Source organism: Heterocephalus glaber, unplaced genomic scaffold, assembly GCF_053883595.1.
Source record: "Heterocephalus glaber isolate CG9 unplaced genomic scaffold, H.glaber_assembly_v1.0 deba00001733, whole genome shotgun sequence".
NCBI classification, from domain to species: domain Eukaryota; kingdom Metazoa; phylum Chordata; class Mammalia; order Rodentia; family Bathyergidae; genus Heterocephalus; species Heterocephalus glaber.
In genome coordinates this window covers 2,827,579-2,849,998 of record NW_028258444.1, presented here as the reverse complement: position 1 = coordinate 2,849,998, position 22,420 = coordinate 2,827,579, and the positions used below count along the sequence as shown (strand labels likewise).

At 39.6% G+C, this 22,420-nt stretch overlaps 1 protein-coding gene and 1 pseudogene across 9 annotated transcripts in view; both read right to left on the bottom strand.

Moving 5' to 3' along the window:
• The window catches only part of Far2 (fatty acyl-CoA reductase 2), a 174,004-nt gene that overhangs the window by 28,574 nt on the left and 123,010 nt on the right, over nt 1-22,420 (bottom strand). For all 9 annotated transcript variants that reach the window (XM_004855069.3, XM_087200053.1, XM_087200055.1 and 6 more), the window contains one exon: nt 8,437-8,665. In XM_004855069.3, coding sequence (XP_004855126.1) covers nt 8,437-8,625 — 189 coding nt within the window. In that variant the 5' untranslated portion in view covers nt 8,626-8,665. The remainder of the gene's footprint in view (nt 1-8,436; nt 8,666-22,420) is intronic.
• Nucleotides 12,429-20,932, bottom strand: LOC147821460 (non-histone chromosomal protein HMG-14 pseudogene; annotated as a pseudogene).

Sequence of the window (22,420 nt, the reverse complement as noted above, 5' to 3'; positions counted from 1 at the left end):
CTGTTCTTAAAAACGAAGTTGGCATTTAACAAATTTTAGTTCACCTTACATAAAAATCAATAATAAATGCCAAGGGCAACATAATGTTCTCATCTTGTTTATTGCCACACCAAAAGTGGGTTTCACAGAGTTCTTCTCCTTGGGCAAGGAAGGAGTTAGCGTGGCTAAGAAATGGAAACCAACCTTAAGATTATTTCTATTCTTTAATAGGATCTGGTGGCTTCTCTGCATTATCCATGTTAAATGATGAAAAAAGCCATCCTGGTGACAAAGGCCTGCAACCTCAGCACTCTGGCAGACCGAGGCAGGAGAATCACAAGTTAGAGCCCACCCAGCCTAAGCAACTTAGGGACAAAAAAAAAAAGATGGAAAGAATACCCACAAGTGGCAAGTAATCATTCTACCTTCTTAACAATGCTGTCACCCAAAGAAGCAATGTCCTTGGTTGGCAGTGCAGTGCAGTTCTGAACATGGGGTTTGGAGAACTGCACTCAAACGATGCATCCCTTCCTTGGCCCTGATTCCATGACCTTGGCTAGAGTAGAACTTTCTTGGACTAATTTCTCATCTGCGATAGTAAGAGTAGGCATAACACAGGGATTTGTGAGAATTAAACAGAATAATGAAAACTGGATGCTTGGCCCAGTGCCTGCCTCTTGGTATATTCTTAATTATCCTTAAAAACAGGGAAATCTCTTTTCTGCTTCCACAGTACTTCATTTCCAAAAGCTGTTAATTAGAAAGGTGTGTGTGTGCGTGCGCATCACATTAGGTCATGCAAAGGTTTCCATGTGATCCAGACATTTCTGAGAGCTTAATGTATTCCAGAACCATGTTGAAACCTATGGCTTAGTGATTTTTTCAATGAAATAAGCATGAGCAATTGAAATTTCTAAGAACAAGATGATGCAACTAGAAGAGATTTAAAAAGAAGAAAAGAATTGGAGGTGTGAAATTAGGCCAATGATTCAATTAGTGATTGGTGTTATAAAGAAAGTAAGAAAGTGAGAGAATAAATTGCTTTGGCTTATACTGTTAATACATCTCTAGGAACAATTCCTTTCTTTTCTTTCTCTCTCTCTCTCTTTCTTTCTTTCTTTCTTTCTTTCTTTCTTTCTTTCTTTCTTTCTTTCTTTCTTTCTTTCTTTTTCTTTCTTTCTTCTCTCCCCCCTCTCCCCCTTCTCTCCCACCCTCCCTTCTTTCCTTCCTTCCTTTTTTCTTTTCTTCTCTCTGTCCCTCCCTCTCCCTCTCCTTCTTTCCCATAAAGGCAAGGAAGCGGCCGATAGAGGAGGGGCTGAACATGTACCAGCTAATCTGTGTTGAGTAACTGTCAAACCAAAGAACCTTTACACTGTTAAAAGTTTCCCTTTGTTAATCATGAAAAAAGCAGTAACACACATTTTTCCACAAAAGCTGATGTGAAATGTCCAGTAAAACCTGCTAAGCTTTGTCTTTATCGATCCTTTTCCTGGTGACATCATTCAGGATAGTCTCTCTCACCTTCCAAACCCAGAATTTTGTTTGGTCTTTGCAGAAGGTGCATTCTAAACTTGGTATGGACTCATCACAGCCATTCCTTGTCTAAAGTCTTGTTACAGTTTGGATCAAGAATGTGACCGAGGAGCCTCATGTACTCAGAGGTGGGGCTTTTGGAAGGTGACTGAATTATGGGATGCTACAGCTGACTTGCTGTTTGGGGGTGGGTCTGGTCAGAGGCGGGTCACTGGGGGTGTGACCTAGAAGGACCTGTTTCCCTCCCTACTCCTCCCTTCTCCCTCTGCTTCCTGGCCACGATGACATGGGTACCTCTTCTCCGCAGGCCTCTCTACCATGCCATTTTGCCTTGGAGCCAGCCAACTATGGACTGAAAACACAAGCTAGAATAAACTCCTTGTTGAAGTTGCAGGTGTCAGGTATTTTGTTCTGGCAACAAGGAAAGTGACTAAGATAATACTGTAGCTCAATAGGAAGAGCACAACCATTTTTGATATTCTCTCAATGAAACCTTTTTAAAATTCAAGGCTTAAAATCACCCTTAATTAACTACATACATCACTCAGTGTAATTTCAACTACCTAGGATTTTTATTTTCCGTGTATAGATATTAACTTGATGTTTCCTTAAGGAATTATTCAAAATAGTTTACTATTGACTAATATCTTAAATGTATATTTATGGGGCATGATTGTTATAAAAACAAACATCTTTAAGGCACTAAGAAACCTCAGAATGCTCTCAATATTTCTTTGAATTTCACAACTGAAGCATTTATTTGCAGCTCATTATCTGTGGAAGAGAAGAGCCAACCAGATATTTTTAAGCCATATTAAGATAGTAGTATGATAAAATATCAATATTTCTAGCTAGGTTTTTTATTTGATACAATGGAAAGCTGATTGGTTCATAATTAAATGAGCACATTTTTATCAGTAAAAGACTAAGCAGCTGGCTTGGGAACCCTGGAGACCCACAAGTTGAAAAGCACAGGTCTGTGGTGAGCATATTCACATTTCAACACATGGCATATAGCACATTTCTTATTAGAAGCACCTTATATTTGCTGAAAAACTAGAAGATGCTTTGGAAACAATGTTGAATACCCGCAGTCATAATTCTAATAAAAATAAGTCAAATTTTAATTTTCATGAATAGGTCTACAACTAAACATGAACTGAACTTATATCTGCTGTCATAATTCAAGAAATTCACAATTGTTTTGCTGCCTTATTTATTTACTATTTTAAAAGAATGTTTTATTTTCTTCCCACTAAAACAGTATAATATGTTCATTGTAATTGTATTTGGAAATTAGGAGATTACTGTTTTTATTTTTTCATTATTAAAGATTGTGGTTTCTTTCCTCACCATAAAAGTCACATCCCCATTATAATTGTAATTTGAAAATTCCAAAAAATAAAATTAGTCCAGCAACTATGGCTTTACATTCTTTGTGCACTGAATATTTTAGAAGCATTTCCTCATTTGATTTACTATCCTATAAAACATGATTTTAATACTCATATCCTACTCCAATATATGTATGTATTATTTGTTTAATAATTCCTCTATAGTGGAATATTCAGATTAGCTCCAGTTTTGTTACTATAAATAATGCTATAATAAATATATTTATATATTACTTGTGAATCTGGTTGTTTTCTTAGAGAAAGTCTGTGAAAGTCCTCAAGAATCTGCTGTTATTCAGATACTTTCTCCTCTATTGATATGTTCCTTTAAATGCTCGGCAAATACTTGAGAAACTTGGTCATAAGTGAGAGAATGAATTCTCTTTCCTGCTTCTTGAGCCCCAGTTCTGAGTGGCCAATAGATCAAAACAGCAACAACAACAACAACAACAACAACAACAACAGGTACTTTCCACAGCACCCCTCACTTGTCTCTCTCTGAAAGCAGAGAAACAAGAAGTGAGAGGTGGTAGCTATGCATACCATGAAAGAAAAAGAATGAAGTAGGTGTGTCGAGAGCAATGCTACATAATTTTAGGGAAAAATCATTTTCTCAGCCTAGTTCTCCTGCCTACAGCCCAACTATGGAATTCCAAGACATAATTCCATTTTGGCCTCCAGTCACAACTGAAGACATCCTGGGAGGAACAAAATCTTCATCTACTCAGTTCCTCATTGTTCTTGGACTGTTAACCATCTTGTTTACACAGATGTACTGAACTCTCTGCAAGTCGTTTGTTACATTTGTTTCTCCCAATGTACTGAATTAAAGGTGCAGTAAGCTGGGGGCTTTCGTCTTTGCCACCCAGAGCAGCACTGATCAGACCCAAAGCTCAGCTTCTTCTCAGTCCCATTTTCCTACCTTTCCTGTAATTCGCCTTGTGCTGCCGTGGCTCGCAGGAGACTAGGACTTACTGCAGAGGTTCTAATAATGTCCCCTTTCCCTGTTCCCTACACAGGTGTACAAATTTTAATAGATAGAACAGATGTCCTCTTGATCACATTTTCTGGGAAGACACCATAATCAAGAACAAGCTGGTAACTTTTTTCTTTATTATATTTAAAAGAAAATTTCAGAGTCTTCCATAATACCTTTAGGAACACTAAGATTCACTGGATACTATGTATCTTAGAAAGAAATATTGCTTAAAGCTCTACTGTAATGACTGGGGTGCAGCTCAGTGGTAAAGCATTTGCCTACTGCACAAGTGGCACTAAGTTCCATTTTGGTACCTCCAAAAATAAAAACCAAACAAAAAAAAACTATCTATGCTAAGGCCCTTTTTAGAAGTAAGTTGCAACTGCATTTAAATCACTATTATGTCAAAATAGTCAGTTAAATGGCATAATCTAGACTAGGTCTTGATTCATAAGAGACAGTCAATTAATATTTGTAGAATATGAAGCTTCCCAGAAGACATGCTAACCCAGACAGGAAAATTCTTCAGAGAAAGAATGAGACAGAAGCCATAAAACAGAAGTACAGGTTGGCTGGGTCCAGGCAAGACCTTGAGGGCCCTCCACACAGAGCCTAGTTAGTGTTTTGTAAGCAACTGGACTCATCTGCCCATTTCTTCATTAAGTCTTCCTTCACACAAATCTCGATATTGGACCTCAGCATACAATTTAGTTTTCTTTTTTCATTAAATATCTGCCTTCTGCCTCAAGGGAACTATTCCATTATAGTAAAACTATTGAAAATATGTATAAACGAGTGTTTTAAAAGGAAATAATTATTCTAATGTAAATTGCTCAAGAGACTGAAATATGGAAATTTCTTTATAAGTCTCTCCCCATTTCTGATTTTGTAGAAAAGGCATGAAATTATACTTCGAGGAATTTTTGAGTCATGTAGTCAGATAAAAGCTCACAAAGTAGAGCCTAGGCTGCTACCTATAAAGAGAATGATATGGTTTAATATTTTTGTAACGTTTTATCTTAAAAATGAAATATTCTAATATGGTTTAGCTTTCTTCTAATCTAGTGGTGGGGAACCTATGGCATCCATCTATCTGTTTTTCTTGAGACAAAGATGTTGTGTGAGTTGTTTTTCTAAACTAAAACTTCAGTATTCAGGTTTAATTGCAGTGTTGGCACTTTGTGGTAAGTAGGTTTTGGGTTGCAGCTTGGGTACTTGTCTTTAAAAGGTTCACTATCCCTGTTCTCATCTAGTCTCCCAAATTTTTAACACATGAAGATATGTTTAAGAATGTCCCTCATGCTTAGTATACTAAAGCCACAATCATCCCCTTGCATTTTCTAGAACATTCAAGATGGTTTTGAGCTTTAACGGACCCATCTCTGGGTCCTCTTCTGAATGCATGACTCAGAAGCTGGTCCCACTTACTACTCTCTCTCAGAGCAACTTGTTCTTTTCCTGCGCAGTACTTTTCAAAATACTTAGATGCATTTATTTCATATAATATTTGTCTACTTCACTAGACGAAGATGTATGAGGACATCTCCAAGACTGTTTTATTATTCACTACTTTATTCCTCATGGTCCCCTATCACACAGCACAGTGCCAGGTACATGTTTGGCTTCCAGTTAAGTATTAACCTGCCCACTTGATCTCTCTCTCTCTCTCTCTCTCTCATTTCTGAACTTCTAGGAATTTTCTTACTTTTCCTTTAGCTGCACTATGCATTAAGATCATTTTATAGAAACGTATTTTACCTAACAAGATTAGGTGTTCTGTATCAGGCATTCTTCTGGTCTTTACTCCAAGAATTGGCAAATTTCCAAACAAGGACTAGATGGTAAATATTCTCAGCCCTGTAAGCCGTATGATTTTGACAGGACAAATCTCAACCAGTGACACAGCAAAGCTCTCACATTCATTGTTCCCCTTTTCATTAGCCTCACTTCTGTACTATTTTATTACTATCTGTACTTAAGTGGTAAGAAATTATCTAGCTGTCAGAAGACAAAAAAAGAAAAAGAACAAACAAAAATCCCTCTCATAATTGGAGTTCTTTGCTACAGAAGTAGAGCTCAAGCTCCCTCCCACCTGTGGAATAAAAACGTGAAAACCTACTCTGCACCTAGTCCTCACTGCGGTCCAGGCATCACTGTAAGTGTTGTTCCAGTATTAATCCTTTTACAGCCCATAATAGTGCAAAAGATTATGACCATCACTGTTTCTGTGTGGAAACTGAGACACCGTATTGCAGCCACACTGCTCAGAGGTGGACAGGGGACCCCAACTCAGGTCTGTGTCACCCCAGAAACTCTCTATACTCAGGATGCTTCCCTCCTAACATCTGTTTCTATCTCTCTTTGAGTCATCAACAGGTGATCTCCCTTCTCCAGGAGCCAGAGTGCTTAGGGAAGGAAAGGCTCATTGATTGCCATGCACTCTTAGCTCTGGACAGCAACTGTCTTTGGGTCTGAGGTTTCTGACCAAACCTCGGGCTCAGAAGTGGATGTGTAACTTCATCCAGGCTAAGAAGGTGTGAGGGACACTGAGAGATTCTAGAAAAGAAGTGTCATGCATCTCAGAAGAGAACCAGCCTGCCTGGATCCCAAGATGGCCATCCATATGTGCATGGAAGCTCCTTCCAAGGGGAATAAAGCCAGAACAAAACTGCTGACCTGAGACCACAGATCCAGGCCCAGAGCACCAACTGAGTCACAGCTTTTCACTGTCTAGTCCTGGATTTAATCAATATTTTTGCTTTTTAGCCCAAGTTCAATATTTATTTCAACTGAAAGTAACCTGACATAGTTATGTGAATCTGGCCTCAGCATTCTTAATCTCATGTACTTGGGCCCCCCAAATCTCTTAGAATTTCCTGAACACCCCTCACCACTTATGCCTTGGTGGGTGTGATTCTTTCTCCTTAGCATGCCCTTTGCTCTCCTATTCCTGCAGAGATCAGGTCGATGCAATCATGCCTTCCACATGTCCATTTCTGGGACTTGACTTGACTATGCCAGTTTTGTCTTTATATTCTTGGTGTTTTACAGACAACTAGCACACAGTAAAAACTTGACTAAGGATCAGTGGGATTAGCAACAGTGATGGGCAGCATGGACACCCAGATCACAATATAGCCTACTCTATAAGATATTTAATCTTAGAACTTGCTATAGGAATAGGAATATTCTATCCCTGCTCTGCCCAATAAAAGAACCATTGGCCATTTATGGATACTGGGTCCTTGAACTGTGGCTAGTGTGAAAGAGGAACTGATTTTTAAACTTCATTTACTTGTGATAAGTTTAAATTTAAATAGTCACATGGGGCTAATGGTTACTACATTGCATAGCACAAATCTAGGCAAGTGAACAAACTAATTTCAAAGAAAGGGATGTGTCCACTAAATGATTCTAGATACCAAAGTGAAATGGAAGTAGCTGGAGATAATGTTATTTTGACTCTATCAACATTTTTTATCTGCAAAGTAAAAAATCAATGAAATCCAGATGGGGTTTTTTCATCATTGGAAAGTAGTATAATTAAAAATATATAATTCTATCTTGTCTTTATTTCAAATTTTCAATTTCAAGATGAATAATTCCTTGAATCTTTCAGATGACCAGCAGCTGGTTGTTAGGTGGCTCCTCATGTGCATGTTTTACCTACCATTGAGAAGCAACAGCATTCTAATACTGAAGCATTTCAGATTGTATAGTGGAAGTTTTTCAGTCTTGGGCTACCTGGAAGTGAGAGCTCGTGGGCTGGTTCCTACCCTAGGTGATCCTGGGCACTCCAAAGGATATTGTGGAGCCAGATATATACATTTTCTTACTCAATTCCTGCAGGAGGTAACTGTCATCATTGCTAACTTAAACATTATGAATCTGGAGCTTTAGAGGTGAAATGACAACAAATCAATAGGCCAGAATTGGAGCTTAGATGTACTCGAGACCAAAGCCTATATTTCTTAGAAATGTACACATGAGAGGATACGCATATTTGTGGAGGGGTAAAGGATTTGATACCCAAATGCTCATGCATCAAAATGTAATATTTCATTTTCAATGTCTTTACCTCAGAACTTAGAAATATTAAACTTCCGTAGACCTAAGAGCCAAACCATGCAGAGTCTGGACACTTGGAAGTATTCCTGCATGTTTACTTACTGTCAGGTCTGTCCCATGTGTAACAGAACAGGGTATTATAGGAAACTATTCAAAATTATGGATGGAAACTACCTGGAATTTAGAAAAAGAATTAGGGAAGAATCCAGATGAACTTGCAAAAGATTTCAAGCCTGGATGGAGCATCCCTGCTGGGAGAGTTAGTGTTTTTATTATTAATAATTTCAGAACAACATGGTTCCTCCCCTGCTCTGGACTGAGTCGAAGCACTCTTGTGTTGCTCTGAGCAGTTGCTCTGTCCCCTTTCCCTGTCTGCAAAGATACTCTGGCCTCACTGCAGTGGAGCTCTAACGGAAGACACAGGGAGTGGCCTTGCCCTGTGGAACTGCCCAGCTGCCCATCCTACATGGCCTCGAGACACACCTTACTGTTGAGGATCTGAAAAACCCTCTGCTGGAGTGTTTGGCCAGCCTTGGGCCTCACGAGGATGTAAATGATTTTCAGATCTGGGCTGGTTCGAAACAGCTTCTCCATCAGCACTTTCCCCAGGAAGCCGGTGGCACCTGTGATGAGAATGGACTTGCCACCATAGAAAGCTGAGATCATCGACATGATTCCTCCTTTTCCTGTTTACAGCTCTGGAATGAAGTTTCTACAAAGGAAGAGAAATTACAAGATATTGTAGTCTCACAAGTTTTAAAATGCAAAGTCACTCAAAATGTTTCTCTCCCATGCTTCCAGAAGCTCTGAAGGCAGTAAAGAGAGGTTGGACTGAGAGAGGGTGTCACGGTTGATGGCAACACGAGTCATTTTGATCGATGCCTACTGACTCACTCCATGCACGGACCTCTATACCAGCACCCATGAGAGAGAAATGGCCAAGTCATGCTCCTGCTGTCAAGGAACTGAATCCAGCCTGAGGGAGGAGACAGGCACATAAAAAGATCATTGAATATGAAGTGGTGAGTGCTAAAACAATGGGCACATGGACCAGGGACACCCAGCTGAAGCGTGAAGTCAAGGAAGGTTGGGGGGGAGGTGTTCTCAGTGGAAAAGCACGAGAGTGGCTCCACAGCCTGGGAAGTCAAAGCTGGGAAGAGCTGTCACAGTTTAAAAAGCAATGACTTGATTAGTGCTTCTTTGCAGGCTTAGAGAAAATACTGGAGCATATCACTGCATTTCACTGGGACTAACTGTTCCTGTCCTGTCTAGCCTTCTCTGAATACATGTGTTGTTTTCTTTCTTGGGCTGAAAATGGGTTGGGTGCTAGATTCTCCTTCATGTGTCACTCTTGGCTTGAGCCACTGGAGGAAAAAAAGGCAAAAGTTGAACAGGGGGAATTCCAGACCATTTGCTGTGGTGAGCCCCTAAATAGCTCTGAGTGCAATCTGGGGCTCAGGCAATTTAAGGCTTCATTTCTAGGAGCACAGGAAGAGTTGGGAGAGCAGTAGTGGGATGCCAGATGCAGTGCCTAAGCTCTGTTAAGCCAAGAGAAAGCACCTCATGCTGTAAAAATGCGACACACTTTGTCTTCAACTTCAGATGAAGACTTGATCAGAAGCAGCAGCAGAGTGCCTGGAACAGAACTGCACTGTGGTGCACAGGAGTAGGTTTGCTTTCTATTCACTAACTCTGTCAGCAGTAGGAAGTCCTCAGTGCTTCTTGGACAGGGCCTTGCAAAACAAAACTCCAGGGATGGGCCCTGACAGCAGAACTTGTAGAGAAGAGGAAAATAGACCAAAAAAAGTCAACATCCTGACTCCTCAACACTGTCCAAGTACGCTCTGCTAATAACTTCTTTACTATCAATTGCTTTTCCTGGTCATAATTTATATTTTGAAGATTGTGTGACTATATTCTTAGGTAGAACTCTGCTTTCATGGGATTCATTCAGTCATGAATTTATTCAATAAATAATTGTGAGCCCTTACTATGCAGAATTCTATGCTAAGTTCTGAAGATGAGCAGATGAACAAGGAACATAGGCCCCTTCTTCCACTCCGGCAGTGGAGGCCAGGAACACAAAGCAAGATCTTTGTAGACTCATTGAACGACAAAAAACAAACCCAGCCTCAGTGCGCTCATGGTGGGAAATCTGAACTTCAAATCATATTACCTATGCTCACTACTGCATAAGCCCCTTTTACTGAGGATTGATGTGAGAATTATTATTTTGGAAAATCCATTTTTAACTTGTGCAAACAGCAATGAATGGTTTTTAAAGTCATGTGGCATGATACTTCTCATATTCCCATCTACCTGGTAACTTCCAAAGAATTTAGCACTTGGAAAAGTACTGAATTATCCTTGCTTTGCCTGCCTTGAAGCTCAGAAAAGTGACATTGTCAAGTTTAGAAGGCAGCATAGTGCCTGGGATTAGCATATAAACTCTAAGCAAGACCAAAATCCTAATTCTGAGTTGTGTGATCTCACACAAATGATCAAACTCACCATGCTTCACTTTCCTTATAAAACAGGGATAATAACAGTATCCAGTTAAAAAGCTGTGATGAGGGTGAAATTAAAACACTTAGAATCCTTAAATATATAAGTTGCTTCTAATATATACTCAAATACTGGCTAATAATACAGTCACTAGTTTTTACTTTTGCTCTTAAGGTTTCTAGCTTTTCCTTTTGACATTCATTTTAAATGTCCTTATATACCTGCTTTTGGAAATAGGAGAAAATTTATAACTCAATCAACCATAAGAACCATGTAAAGTATCTTCACCAAACTCAACTCTTCTTGATGATAAATCTTGCCTATTCCTTTGTATATAAAAATGTTCAGGTGCCATACTCCTTTAATATCATATTAGGTGTACATGGTTAGCAAGACAATACAGGTGGAGAACTGAGTTTGGAACTTCATTTGTTCTCAAGATGTCTGATGCTTGTCTTGAAATATGATTTTTTTAAGAAATACAAACACATCATTAATATATTTTGGTCCCAAACATAGTTTTGTAACAAATACTTTATAAGTTTAGATAGAAAGTAAGATGTTTGGTGAACCTCTCTCTTCTCCTTCTCTACCTCCCTCCTTCCCTCCCTCCTTCCCTTCCTTCCAAATGAGCTATTTCTTGTGAAATAAAGGAATGTTCAATGTGTCCCCAAATAATGGAATTTGCCTACTCTGTCTGGAGTCCAAGTACTTCTCAAGCACAACAAAAACCATGCACTGAGTACACTCAACGCTTGGACAGGAAAACAAAACAACCTGGACTGATTGTCACGAGTTCTTCGCAGAGCAGTTGGGGCCACAATTCTAATCAATTCAAGTAATTCTGTAAAATGTGAAGAGAGAATTTCCTTCTTCTGCTTCTGGCTTCCAATCTCAAGATATGGCTTGATTCCTGGTCCCAGAAATGGTTGCGTAAAACTCTCCAAAACCCAATACCTGTATGTTACATCTTTGAGAGGTCCAGGAATTCTTAACCCTTAATATAATTTATTAAAAATAAAAAGAATCATTTTTAAAAAGTTAAAATAACTTTATACTCGGTAATGGAGCAGATGTAATGCTATGAGGAATATATTTAGCACGACATCCTGGGGTGCAGTCTGCCTTTCATAGCTTTTCAGAGAGAGAAAGATAACTTGCTGTGTCTCATGCTCACGAGATGGCTTGTGAAAAGTCCAAGTCAGAATGTTACCCTCCCATTCCTCCTTGATAACGAGGCTCTCTGATGCTTGAATGAAGAAGAGCCCTATGAGAAGAGAATCAGTCTGTTTTTATTGAATTCCTACTACGTATACCCCAGGCACTGTCTAGGCACTGGAAATAGCAGCAAACATGCCTTATGTATCTTAGTCTATTAAAAAGGGTTGTTTTTCATTGACAAATTATTGTACGTCAGCTGAGAGTTTTCATTTCTATTCTGGAGTATTTTTTTCTCCTAAAGATCACTAGTTTTCATGGTCATGAGTAGAGTCAAATAGTGTTTATTTTTCTTTGGTAGTAAAATGAGGCTGTTCTCATTCCCAAAGAACAGATGCTAAAGTAGTAATTCATTATAAGGAATCAAATGGTATGTTAGTTCCAGGCTTCAGTACATGGAAACTTTAATTTCCTTCAGTTGGTTCTTGTGGAAAATTAAAAATTAGGACTCAAACACTTGAGGGAGTCAAGTTTATCCAAATGTCTAAGTAATCTTTTTGTGAATAAGTCTGGATGATTAAGTGAATTCCACTGTTGCCTTGTTGAGGAGTTGAAGGATGCTATGCACTGAAAGATGCCCCACAGAAACAGAGTTTTGGTTGGCAATGGGATAGTTTATTAGAGAGAGAGAGAGCGAGAGAGAGAGAGAGCTATTTATAAAGTTCAGTAAGTCAAACTTGTGCTTCATTAAAGTCAGACACAGAAATACTTTCAATAACTATGTCAAATTAATTAAGGAGAATTATTTACAAAATTATATTCAATGTAAAAAGAACACAAACTTATATAAACATAATGTCCATAGTAAACTCCTGGAATTCCACCAGCAGGGAATGAAATAAATGATAGTAGATGTATAATACTATGGTAGGATTAAAGGTAAAGAGTTTTTTGTTCTGCATTGGTAGTATCTTTTCATAATTATAAAAATGTAATTTAACACTTTTTTTTCTGCAAGACAGGCAGCAGAACCACTGAGCTGAATCTCTGGCCCAATAAAAATGTAATTTAATAATATATAGTTTTAAAAGAAGTTCTTAGAAATTAGTGACAGCCAGAATTTTTTTAGTCTCCACTTTTTCTATGGACTCTAGAAAGGTAAAGAAATTTGTAAAACAAACTTCCTTGGTTTAAGATATTTTCAGTCTCCTACCCCATCCTGGTACTGGAGGTTAAACCCAGGACTTTCACACAGAACTACATCCCCAGCCTTTTTCACCTCTAACTTTGAGATAAGGTATTGCTAAGTTGCTTAATTCCCCAGGCCAGGCACCTGTCTCAGTCTCCTGAGTAGCTGGGATTACAGGTGTGTGCCACTGCTTCAGATATGAAGTTATTTTTAAAAGTGTGGACCACCTGACATCACACACTGTTATGAGCTGTGTTTCCTAAAATTTGTGTGTTGAAGCTCTAATCAATGGAGTGGTGACACTTGGAGGTAGGGTGATGGGGTGAATAACTAGGCTAAATAAAATCAAAAGGGTAGATCCCTAATGTGACAGCACTGATACCCTTTAAGATGGGCAAGGGAGGCCAGAGGGCTCTGTATCTGTGCACAAGAGGAGACCACAGTGTACATGCTAGAAAGACAGGCCTCAGTGGAAAATCATGTTGGCCTCACCTTGATCCTGGATTTCTCGCCTTCAGAAATATGAGTAAATAAATGTAATCTATTTAAAGCCCCCAGTTGTTGATGTTTTGTTAAAGCTGTCTGACCAAGCTAAAATACATGGATGTACATGAAGAAAGACATGTGCATGTTTTTGATTGTTGAGTGAAATAACTCTTGGCAGTAATTCATACCAGCTTTGAAGTTCTGGCGTGAACTTTTATAATGAAGAGAGTGCACTGGCTTCATTTTCCCATTTTGTATCAGGAGAAGACAAGATTGGCCGGGTTTCCACACATGTGTGATGTGAGGGATTACAGGGACCTCATTAAACACTCGCATGTCAGCTCATACCTGTTTGTCAAGCACTTAGTAAAAGACAAATCATCAGAGACCTCTTTCTTTTAATTTCTTTAGTTTCCCAAGTGTTATGCAACTCAGCAGTGAACTGAGGTGCCTTTTGCCGTGGGCTTCTTAATAAAGTTTCTGGTGGGGGAACTTGATGGAAGAACTGTAAACCCCATGGGTACTGGGGGTAGCAGTTGGGAATAAGCCCAACTAATTGGATTAGTGGTTCCATGGTCAAGAAAAAGCAATCTGCAAACAGTCCCAGGCAGGAAGGACAATCCAGGCTGGCTTTAAAGAACATCAACTTTAGCAATCAGCTCAATGCATTCTTCCTAGCTTGTTTTGGTTAGCTCATTAGTGAGTCTTTCAAAAAAAAAAAAGGACAAGTCTAACAGAAATGCAAAAGAAAAAGCTGAAACCAAACTGATCATTTCAATACAATTGATTAAACCCATGTATTGAGTACTATGGTCCACACTCTGTGAGGTGTGAGTAGCGAATATGTAAATATTACTGTTAACTGTCAAAGCATTATAAAAATATAAGGTATCACTGTATATAAGAGACAAGTCAAACATGAATCTTCTTGTAAAGATTGTAAAATGGTATCAAGAGAGCCACAGTCAAGTATAATCTTGATGTTTCCTATTTTCTCTTAGTGATTTATAAATTGAGTCAGGTTACAGTAAAATAATTATTGATCTATTAGCCCAATGAGAACAGGAATCCAACTGAATGACTAGGAAGTTGATACATGTTTTAATAATTTGCTTAGAACTGAAGACTTTTAAAAGAGATGACACAGACTATCATCATATAATACAGAGTTCTCCAGAAAAATAACCAACAGGGGTGTGTGTGTGTGTGTGTGTGTGTGTGTGTCTATGTTCAGAGGCAGGCGAGGCACAGAGACAGAGAGGAAGAGAGACAGATTTTCATTGTAAGAAACTATCTCATGGCTTCACAAGTCTAAATCTGCAGGGTTGGCCAACAAGCTGGAGACCCAGGAAAGAGCTGCAGTTCAGGTCCAAAGGCTGTTTGTTGCTAGCATTTCTTCTTGCTCCGAGGAAGTGTGTCTTCGTTTCCCTGAGGCCTTCAACAGATTGGATGAGGTCCACCTTCATGGTGGAGGGTAATCTGCTTTACTCAAAGTCCACCAACTTAAAAAAAAATTTCATCCAAATACCATCTTTCTAGAATAATCCAGAATAATGTCTGACCAAAGATCTGGGCACCATGGCCTCACCATATTGACAGAAGAAAATTAACCATCACAACTGTACCTACCCCTTGTCAACTTGGCACCATATCAATCCCTTTTATTCATATGTAACCTTCAGTGGATAAAATAACAAGGCAATAATTCTACCTAACATAACACAACTATCTCACATACAATCAAAAATGCACTAACTGTTTTCCAAGAGGATGCAAATTTCTTGTTGATGTTTACTCTTATTCTTGATATCTGATAATAAATACTAAGATGGAAAGTTAAATATTATAATGTAAAGTCAGTATATCTTGTTACATGATAAAGGGATAAGAGAGGGTAGAAGACAAAATCTTCTATGTATACACACATTCACAACACAATAAGGAACAAATACTCATGAAAATTACAGTCCTCATATCTGTACCCTGGTCACACCAGTACTTAGAACTACTCTCTTCCACTACCCATTCCTTATTCCCTTTGTCTCAGTTGGCCATGGCTATGTACTTGGTAAGGTGACTCAAACCTTCTTTCCTAGTCTAGGTCATAATAGTCCTGCTTGGATTGAATTGGGCTGTTATTTTCACTGACCTTAATCACAGGAATGATAACACTAAGAGACACTAGAGTAAGTCAGTGGTGGCAAATCTACGGCACACGTGCTACAGCGACCCATTTGTATCACTGAAAGCACTAAAAGGTTCACCATCATTGCTCTAAGGGATCTCCTGTATTCCAGACACAATCTTCCTTATCTCTGCTATGGAACAGCAATCAAATTTCCCCTTGGTAGTCAGCATCAACCACCCCAGTCAGCACAGTAAGTCCCTCCTTTGCCTGTTAATTCAGTCAGGATGAACCCAAAATGGCTAGCATTAACTTCCAGCTCAATGAAATCATTGTGTCTCTTGCTGGGAGCATTCTTCCCTTGGAACCAAGACTTCTTAGGTGAGCAGAGCATGAGGACACTATGGAAAATAGTGAGTGGTACAACTCCAATTTCTATCCCTTGATCCTGGACCCCTTGATCCATCCTGGCTATAAGAGAAATAGTACCACATGTTAGACAATGATTCAGAGCATAATCAACTTTTTGGAGACCTGCTTCAGGCTGCAAGTTTAAGCTGGCGTGGTGAGTCTTCAAAGGTCCCTCCCGTCTTTCTATCAAGTCAGCTACTTCACAAAGGTAGAGAATATGACAGAAGCAGTGAATTTAATGAGCATAGGCCCACTGCCCACTTTCTTTGTTGTGAAATGGGTTCCTGAACAGAACCAACATCATTGCAATACTATGATAGTGCATAAAATATTCTATAAGTTCATGGACAGTGGTTTTGACAGAAGCATTATAGGCAGGAAAAGAAAGCCACTATTCAGAATAATTGTGCATTCCAACAAGAACAAAACACTTTTCCTATCATAATGAAGTTGTCCAATGCCATCAACCTGCTGCCCAGTACCTAGATTATCACAGGGAAAGGTGTTATCAGACTTGGTGTCCATCTCTGCTGCTGCAAGGTTGGGGACTCAGCAGAGCCCCAGAATGACCTTGGTGTGAAAAGTCCATGTTGCTGAACCAATGCAAATTTCCATCGCTGTCACTATTGTCAGTTTGTTCTTGAGCCTGTTGGACACTGTCAGGGGTGGCTGGGAAGAGAGGCTCACTGGATCATCCTACCCACTTGATTATTAAAATTCTCTATTAAAGTCACTCTTTGGCAAGTAGTCACATGGAACACAAATATGTTTCTATTTTTCATTCAGTCTATCCACGTACATCTTTCCCAAATTTCCCTGTCATCAATTATCCATTCATATTCCATCCAAGTCCCTGACCGCTAACCAAATCAGTGGCCATTTCTCCTTTCAAGAAAAATGAATGCCCACATATTCAAAGTTTGGCCCATCATGGTGGGGGGGGGTGGACTTTCCTTCACCCTACCTTTCTGGGATATTTCAGAAATGGGTTATATTACTGCAGCTGCCAGCTTTGGGTTGGTACCTGCATACAATGCAGGACTGTCTGTAAGCCAGGGCCAAATCTTTTATTCATCTGTCAAATGATCATAGGGAGCTCCCCATGAAGTCAGGAGTGCAGGCTGGGAAAGAGAAGACAGTGTAGCAGGCGTGTAACCACGGACATCTGGGCTACTTTTATATAACTTGCTTGTGTCTCCAGCACCTGCTTAAGCCCAATCATATATACGCTACTTCCATTTGCCAATGTGGCACAACCATGTGCATACCCTACTTTATGGCTTCATGAATCAGATTCATCAGATCACTATGGCAGTTCAGGTTATGGTAACCTGGTGGTCTAGGATTAAGAACTCAGTGTCTATTAAGCCATAGTAGAAGACCAAGAGTTGTTTCTTTAAAGGAGAGTAATTGTCTGCAGATGATCGCAGGGCCTTTCTCCCCAACAACATGTCTCCTTTACATTAGGACTCTTTTGATCTGCCCCATACCACTGGACTTCTAGAACTTTTACAGAGGTAGAAATCCACTGAATTTTTGTCAGATTTACTTCCCACACTCTGGCATGCAAAAGTCTTACTTTTAGTTGAAACCCAAGTGGTTTCTACTCCTTGTCCATTAGGTCCATTTGGCACAGTCATAAAGAAATACACAAGTGTGGTATCTTGTGGAAGAAACAGGCAATCATGGCATCTCTCAAGTATTTTATGACACTGTTTTCTGCAGTCTCTCTCCAGGAGTGTGATATTGCTTTTGGTATAACATTTTCCAAAACAGGCAATTCTAGTGTCTTCTGCTTGACCTTTCCCATAATAGTCCTTACTTCACAGGAACTAATATGGAGAGTCTGGCAGTTGTTGAGTATGTCTGCTCCAATTATGCATTCTGGAACTGGGGAGATGACCATAGGATGGGCTTGGGGATGTACTCAACATATTGTGAGTAGGACCTGGGCTAAAATGCCATGGACCACCCCCATTAACCCCTTCTGTGAGCAGAGAACTGGAGTGATGTTTCAGGCCTCTTGGAATCAGTGTCACTTGAGAGCTTTTGTCCAATAGTTTCTCAGATGGCTAATTATTTCATTTTCCCCAGTACACATTTACCCTGGTAAAAGACTTAAGTTGCAGATGTCTTTGGAGGAAGCTGGATGATTAATGCTATGAATTTTGAGCAGTGTATCAGAATCCTTCCCCAAGGGGACCTATCCTCTTCATTCAAGAAGATGTGGGTCTCTGAACTGGCTCAAGTCTGAGAATATATTGAGGCGCTGCAACTCTATGGTTTTATAATGCAAGCTTTGTCTCTGCTTCCCAGCACAGCAACCAACCCAACCTGCCTTTAGCAGCTAAGTGCAGTCACTAAGCTGTGTTTAGGTTTTCCAAGTCAGTGGCAGCAACTGTTACTCTCAATCTTGTCCTATGAGAAGAGCAATTGCAGGGTTCTCCACAGGTGCTGGGGTTCCCTTCCAAATTACTTCAGTGGCCAAATCAAGTTTTAATAAAATTAGCCATCATTTTTCTCTAAACACATTCACAATATTTGAGAATTCTCTCGCATTTTTAATGAGCAGAAATCTTGCTTGATGGGTTGGTAGCTAAAGGTAAAGTACTTATTGCAGGAAGGAAGTTTATTTGATTTTGAATTGTTTGTTTTTCAATTGAATTATTTATTACTGAAATAATTTTATCTCCCTTAAATTTTCTCTTTCTAGACTGTCCCAGCTTAAGTAACAAAATTAATTATTTGAGGCAGAGAATAGTACTGGTCTAGGAATTAGAAAACCTAGGTGCTAAATCCAATCTGTTGGTCATGTAACTCTGCATATCAAATCTAACAGCTTTGAGACTCAAGTCTTCCTTCTATTAAATAATATTCTACCTACCTCACAGAGTGCTTTATATATATATATATTTTTTTCCACATTTTAGATTTATTAGTTGTGTTGAGGATCAGTACAGACACTTCACTTTGTACACAATTTTTGACACACATACTGAAAATCTAAAAAACTATGTATTGTTTCTTTTTCAGTTATTCCAGTGACTTTCCAGCTTCAAATTTGGAGGCAAATTTTCCATCAAAGGATTAAGTACCAGTATCTTCGGATGCTGATGAAGTGTTACTTAAGTCTCATCAATTCACAATTTCTTATCATATACACTACATACTCAAATTTTCGATCTTTCACAGCACATTAGCAAAATTAGGCAAACTGGACTAGCATGACCAAAAAAGATGTCACAGAGCACACTCAATTCTGACAGGGCAACGATCAGGAAGTAGTTTTCTTTAGGAAACAATTCTACTAAAAACATGGGAATAGAAGTCATTTAAAATATCCAAGACTATTAAATGCACGACTGTGACTCCAAATTACCATTTAGTATGCTTTATATTGCAGGATATAAAACTAACCCCCACCTGTGGAATGTTAAGCTGACACCCAGGGCAGTCAAAGCCTGCCATAATTCAATATCCCACTGTTTTCTGGTTGTACCAAAAAATAAACAACCAGCAAATGATTTCACCTCTAAAAAAAATCATTTACACTTAAAAAATGCGAGGAAGTGGGATTCCCTTCTTTTTAAAAATGTTTCTAGAGCTACTAAAAAACTTGCATTTACAAAATAGTTGATAAAAATATTCCTCTGGATTGTACGAGAAGGGAGACAGGGAGCATTGATAAGGCGCGGTGTGCTCAGTCAGACTTGGCTTCTTTCTCTTCCGTTTCATCAGAGGCTGCGCTCTCCCCGTTTTTAGTTTCTCCGTTTTCCGTGGGTAAATCTTCCTTAGGTTCTTGATTAGTCACTTCAGCCTGTTTTCCTTTTGGTCCCCTTTTCCCTTGTGCTTGCACTTTTTTGTAGGAAGATTTATCCTTTCCGGTTGTCGTTTTTGGCTTCGTTTCCACTTTTGCAGGAGCAGGTTTAGCCGACAACCTCGCCGATCGATCTCCTCCTTCGCCGCCCCTTCGGCAGAGCTGACCTTCCTCTTTGGCATCTTGGCGTCGCGGGGTGTGCGTGCGGAAGCTGCGGGCCGCGGTGCACGGGAGCCTTGCGGAGCTATGCTGCTCGGCCGCTGCCGCTCCTCCCTCCGCCAGAGCTGCTGGGACCTCACAGAGTGCTTTTAATAATCAAATAAATGGCCAGGAAAGATGACTGCTCCAAGTGGTCTGAACAGAACAGAAAGATGTCTTTCTCAAGATGTTACGTGTCAGGACTACTGATAATACTCTGATGCTGGGTCCAAATGCCTGTAGTTATGGATTAATAAATATTGAGGACATATGCTGGTAATCATGACTAAGCAGTCAAACACTTAAAAGAGATTTCGTTTTATACTGTATTTGTCCTCACATGCTAACTTCATAGCACAGTGTTATGGCTTGTGTTTAGATGTCCTCTCAAAGGCTCTTATGGTCTTAGGTGGGGCTTTTTCAGAAGTGGCTGAATCTAGAGTGTGTGATTGATTCATGGTGCAATGCTAGGATCAAGGGCACTAGAATTAAGGGTGTGAGTGCTATCTGCCCTAAGTAGTCTAAATAAAATAAAAGGGGCAGCAAGACACTGTTAAAATCCCTTGTTGCTTTTGCTATCTTCTGGCCTCCATGAACTGTTTCTCCTCTGTGATGCCCCTATGCTGTGTGCCACTCTGCCTTGGAGCCAGCTGATTATGTACTGGAATCTCTACAAACTATAAGCTAAATAAACCTGTCCTCCCTTAACTTGTGGGTGTGGGTATTTTGTCTCAGCAATGAGAAAAGTAACTAAGATGCACAGTTTCATTCAATATAAAGTAACTTGACAAATATTGAAACAATGAACAGGAGAGTCAGGACTGAAGATAGAAAAAGTCAAATCATGGTTCACCAATGCTAGTGGGCATTTCAGTCACTTGGAAAGTTTGTCTAAAAAATGCTCTCTACTGGACCCCATTTTCTGAGATTTTGATTTAGAAAGGCTGGGGTAGGGCACAGACAGATGTATTTTAATGGGTACCCTCATCGATTGACATGAAATGGTAAGAGAAATACTGGTGTAGGGAATTCAGTGGAGTCCTGTTTGATCCCAGATCAAATCTCACATCCTGAATGCAACCTTATGTTTTCTCCATGATTTACTTTTTTTTCTTGAAAGTGGTACATAGAATAATCTGCTTGTTTGAGAATTCATATTTTCTTTTTTCTTAAAGTGAAAATAAAATGAAAGTTTATTACAGAAAAGAAGTACAGCAGGTTACTCTGTAGGTAGAGTTAAGGACAGCAACACTGGATGCTCCCCAGAGAACTGAGAATTCACATTCTAGTAATGACACAGGAGCAGCAAAATGTAGGTCCAGTCCAGCCAGAGCCTCACTTTTACCCCAGTGGTCTCCAGGTGCACTAGGGTAATTCTGATGGACAGAACTTTCTGCATATTTACCGTAGGCATCAGAGATCGCAGATGTCACCCATAATAATACATGTATGGGGCAAGGTGGAATACAGGCATTTTTTTCAAATAAATAAATAAATAAAGCTTTAAAAAATTATTTTTTTCTGGGTTCCTGCTTCCCAACACTAAAAGCTGAAACAAATGACTATTTACAAAATCTTGCAAAATACAGTGCAAATGAATACAGAGATACTAGAAGTCATATTAGCAACTAATAAACCTATTGTATTACTCTGGCATGAAAGGGTTACACCCTAATTTCTTCTTTCAAGATATAGCCATTTCGAGAGAAGCTCAGCTGGTCCCAGCACCTGGAAGGAAGCTCCCTGACTCCATCCCAGGCTCCTACGGCAGAGAAGCTCAGCCGGTCCCAGAACTTGGAAGGAAACTCCTCCACTGCCATCCCAGGCTCCTAGGGCAGAGAAGGTGAGCTGGGCCCAGCACCCGGAAGGAAGCTCCCCACCTCCATCCCAGGCTCCTAGGGCAGAGAAGCTCAGCTGGTCCCAGAACCCAGAAGGAAGCTCCCCTACTGCCATCCCAAGCTCCTAGGGCAGAGAAGGTGAGCCTCGTGGGCAACAGAAGCAACCCCCCCCCCGCCATGTGGAAATGAGAAAACACATAAACAAGCCTCAAAAACAGAGTTCCAGATCACCTACAGCAACCCCAAAGGGAAACGAATTGGAACAATCTGATATTCAACCACCTGGACTCTCTGAACTGGGAACAAAAGAGGATCGGGGAAAAATGAAATCAGAAATAATTACTCAGATAACAGCAAAGATTTTGCTCATGGTGCAAGACATGATTAATAAATCTAGAGAAGACACAGATAAAAAAATAGAGGAGCTGAGGAACATGATGGAATCCCAACATAGGAAACAAATGGAATCAATAAAACAGACACAAAGAGATATCCAGGAGATTAAAAACTCCATCAAAAGTCTACACAGCAGAATCAACCAATGTGAGGATAGAATTTCACATATAGAAGATAAGATTGCAATTAGTGAGGAGAAAAAGAAAAATTGCTTTAAAATTCTAAGGGAACATGAGAAATCAGTCCAGCAGCTACTAGACGATGCAAAGAAGAATAACATAAGACTGATTGGAGTCAATGAAGAAAGAGGAGAGAGTGCAGATGACATAAAAAATCTGTTCACA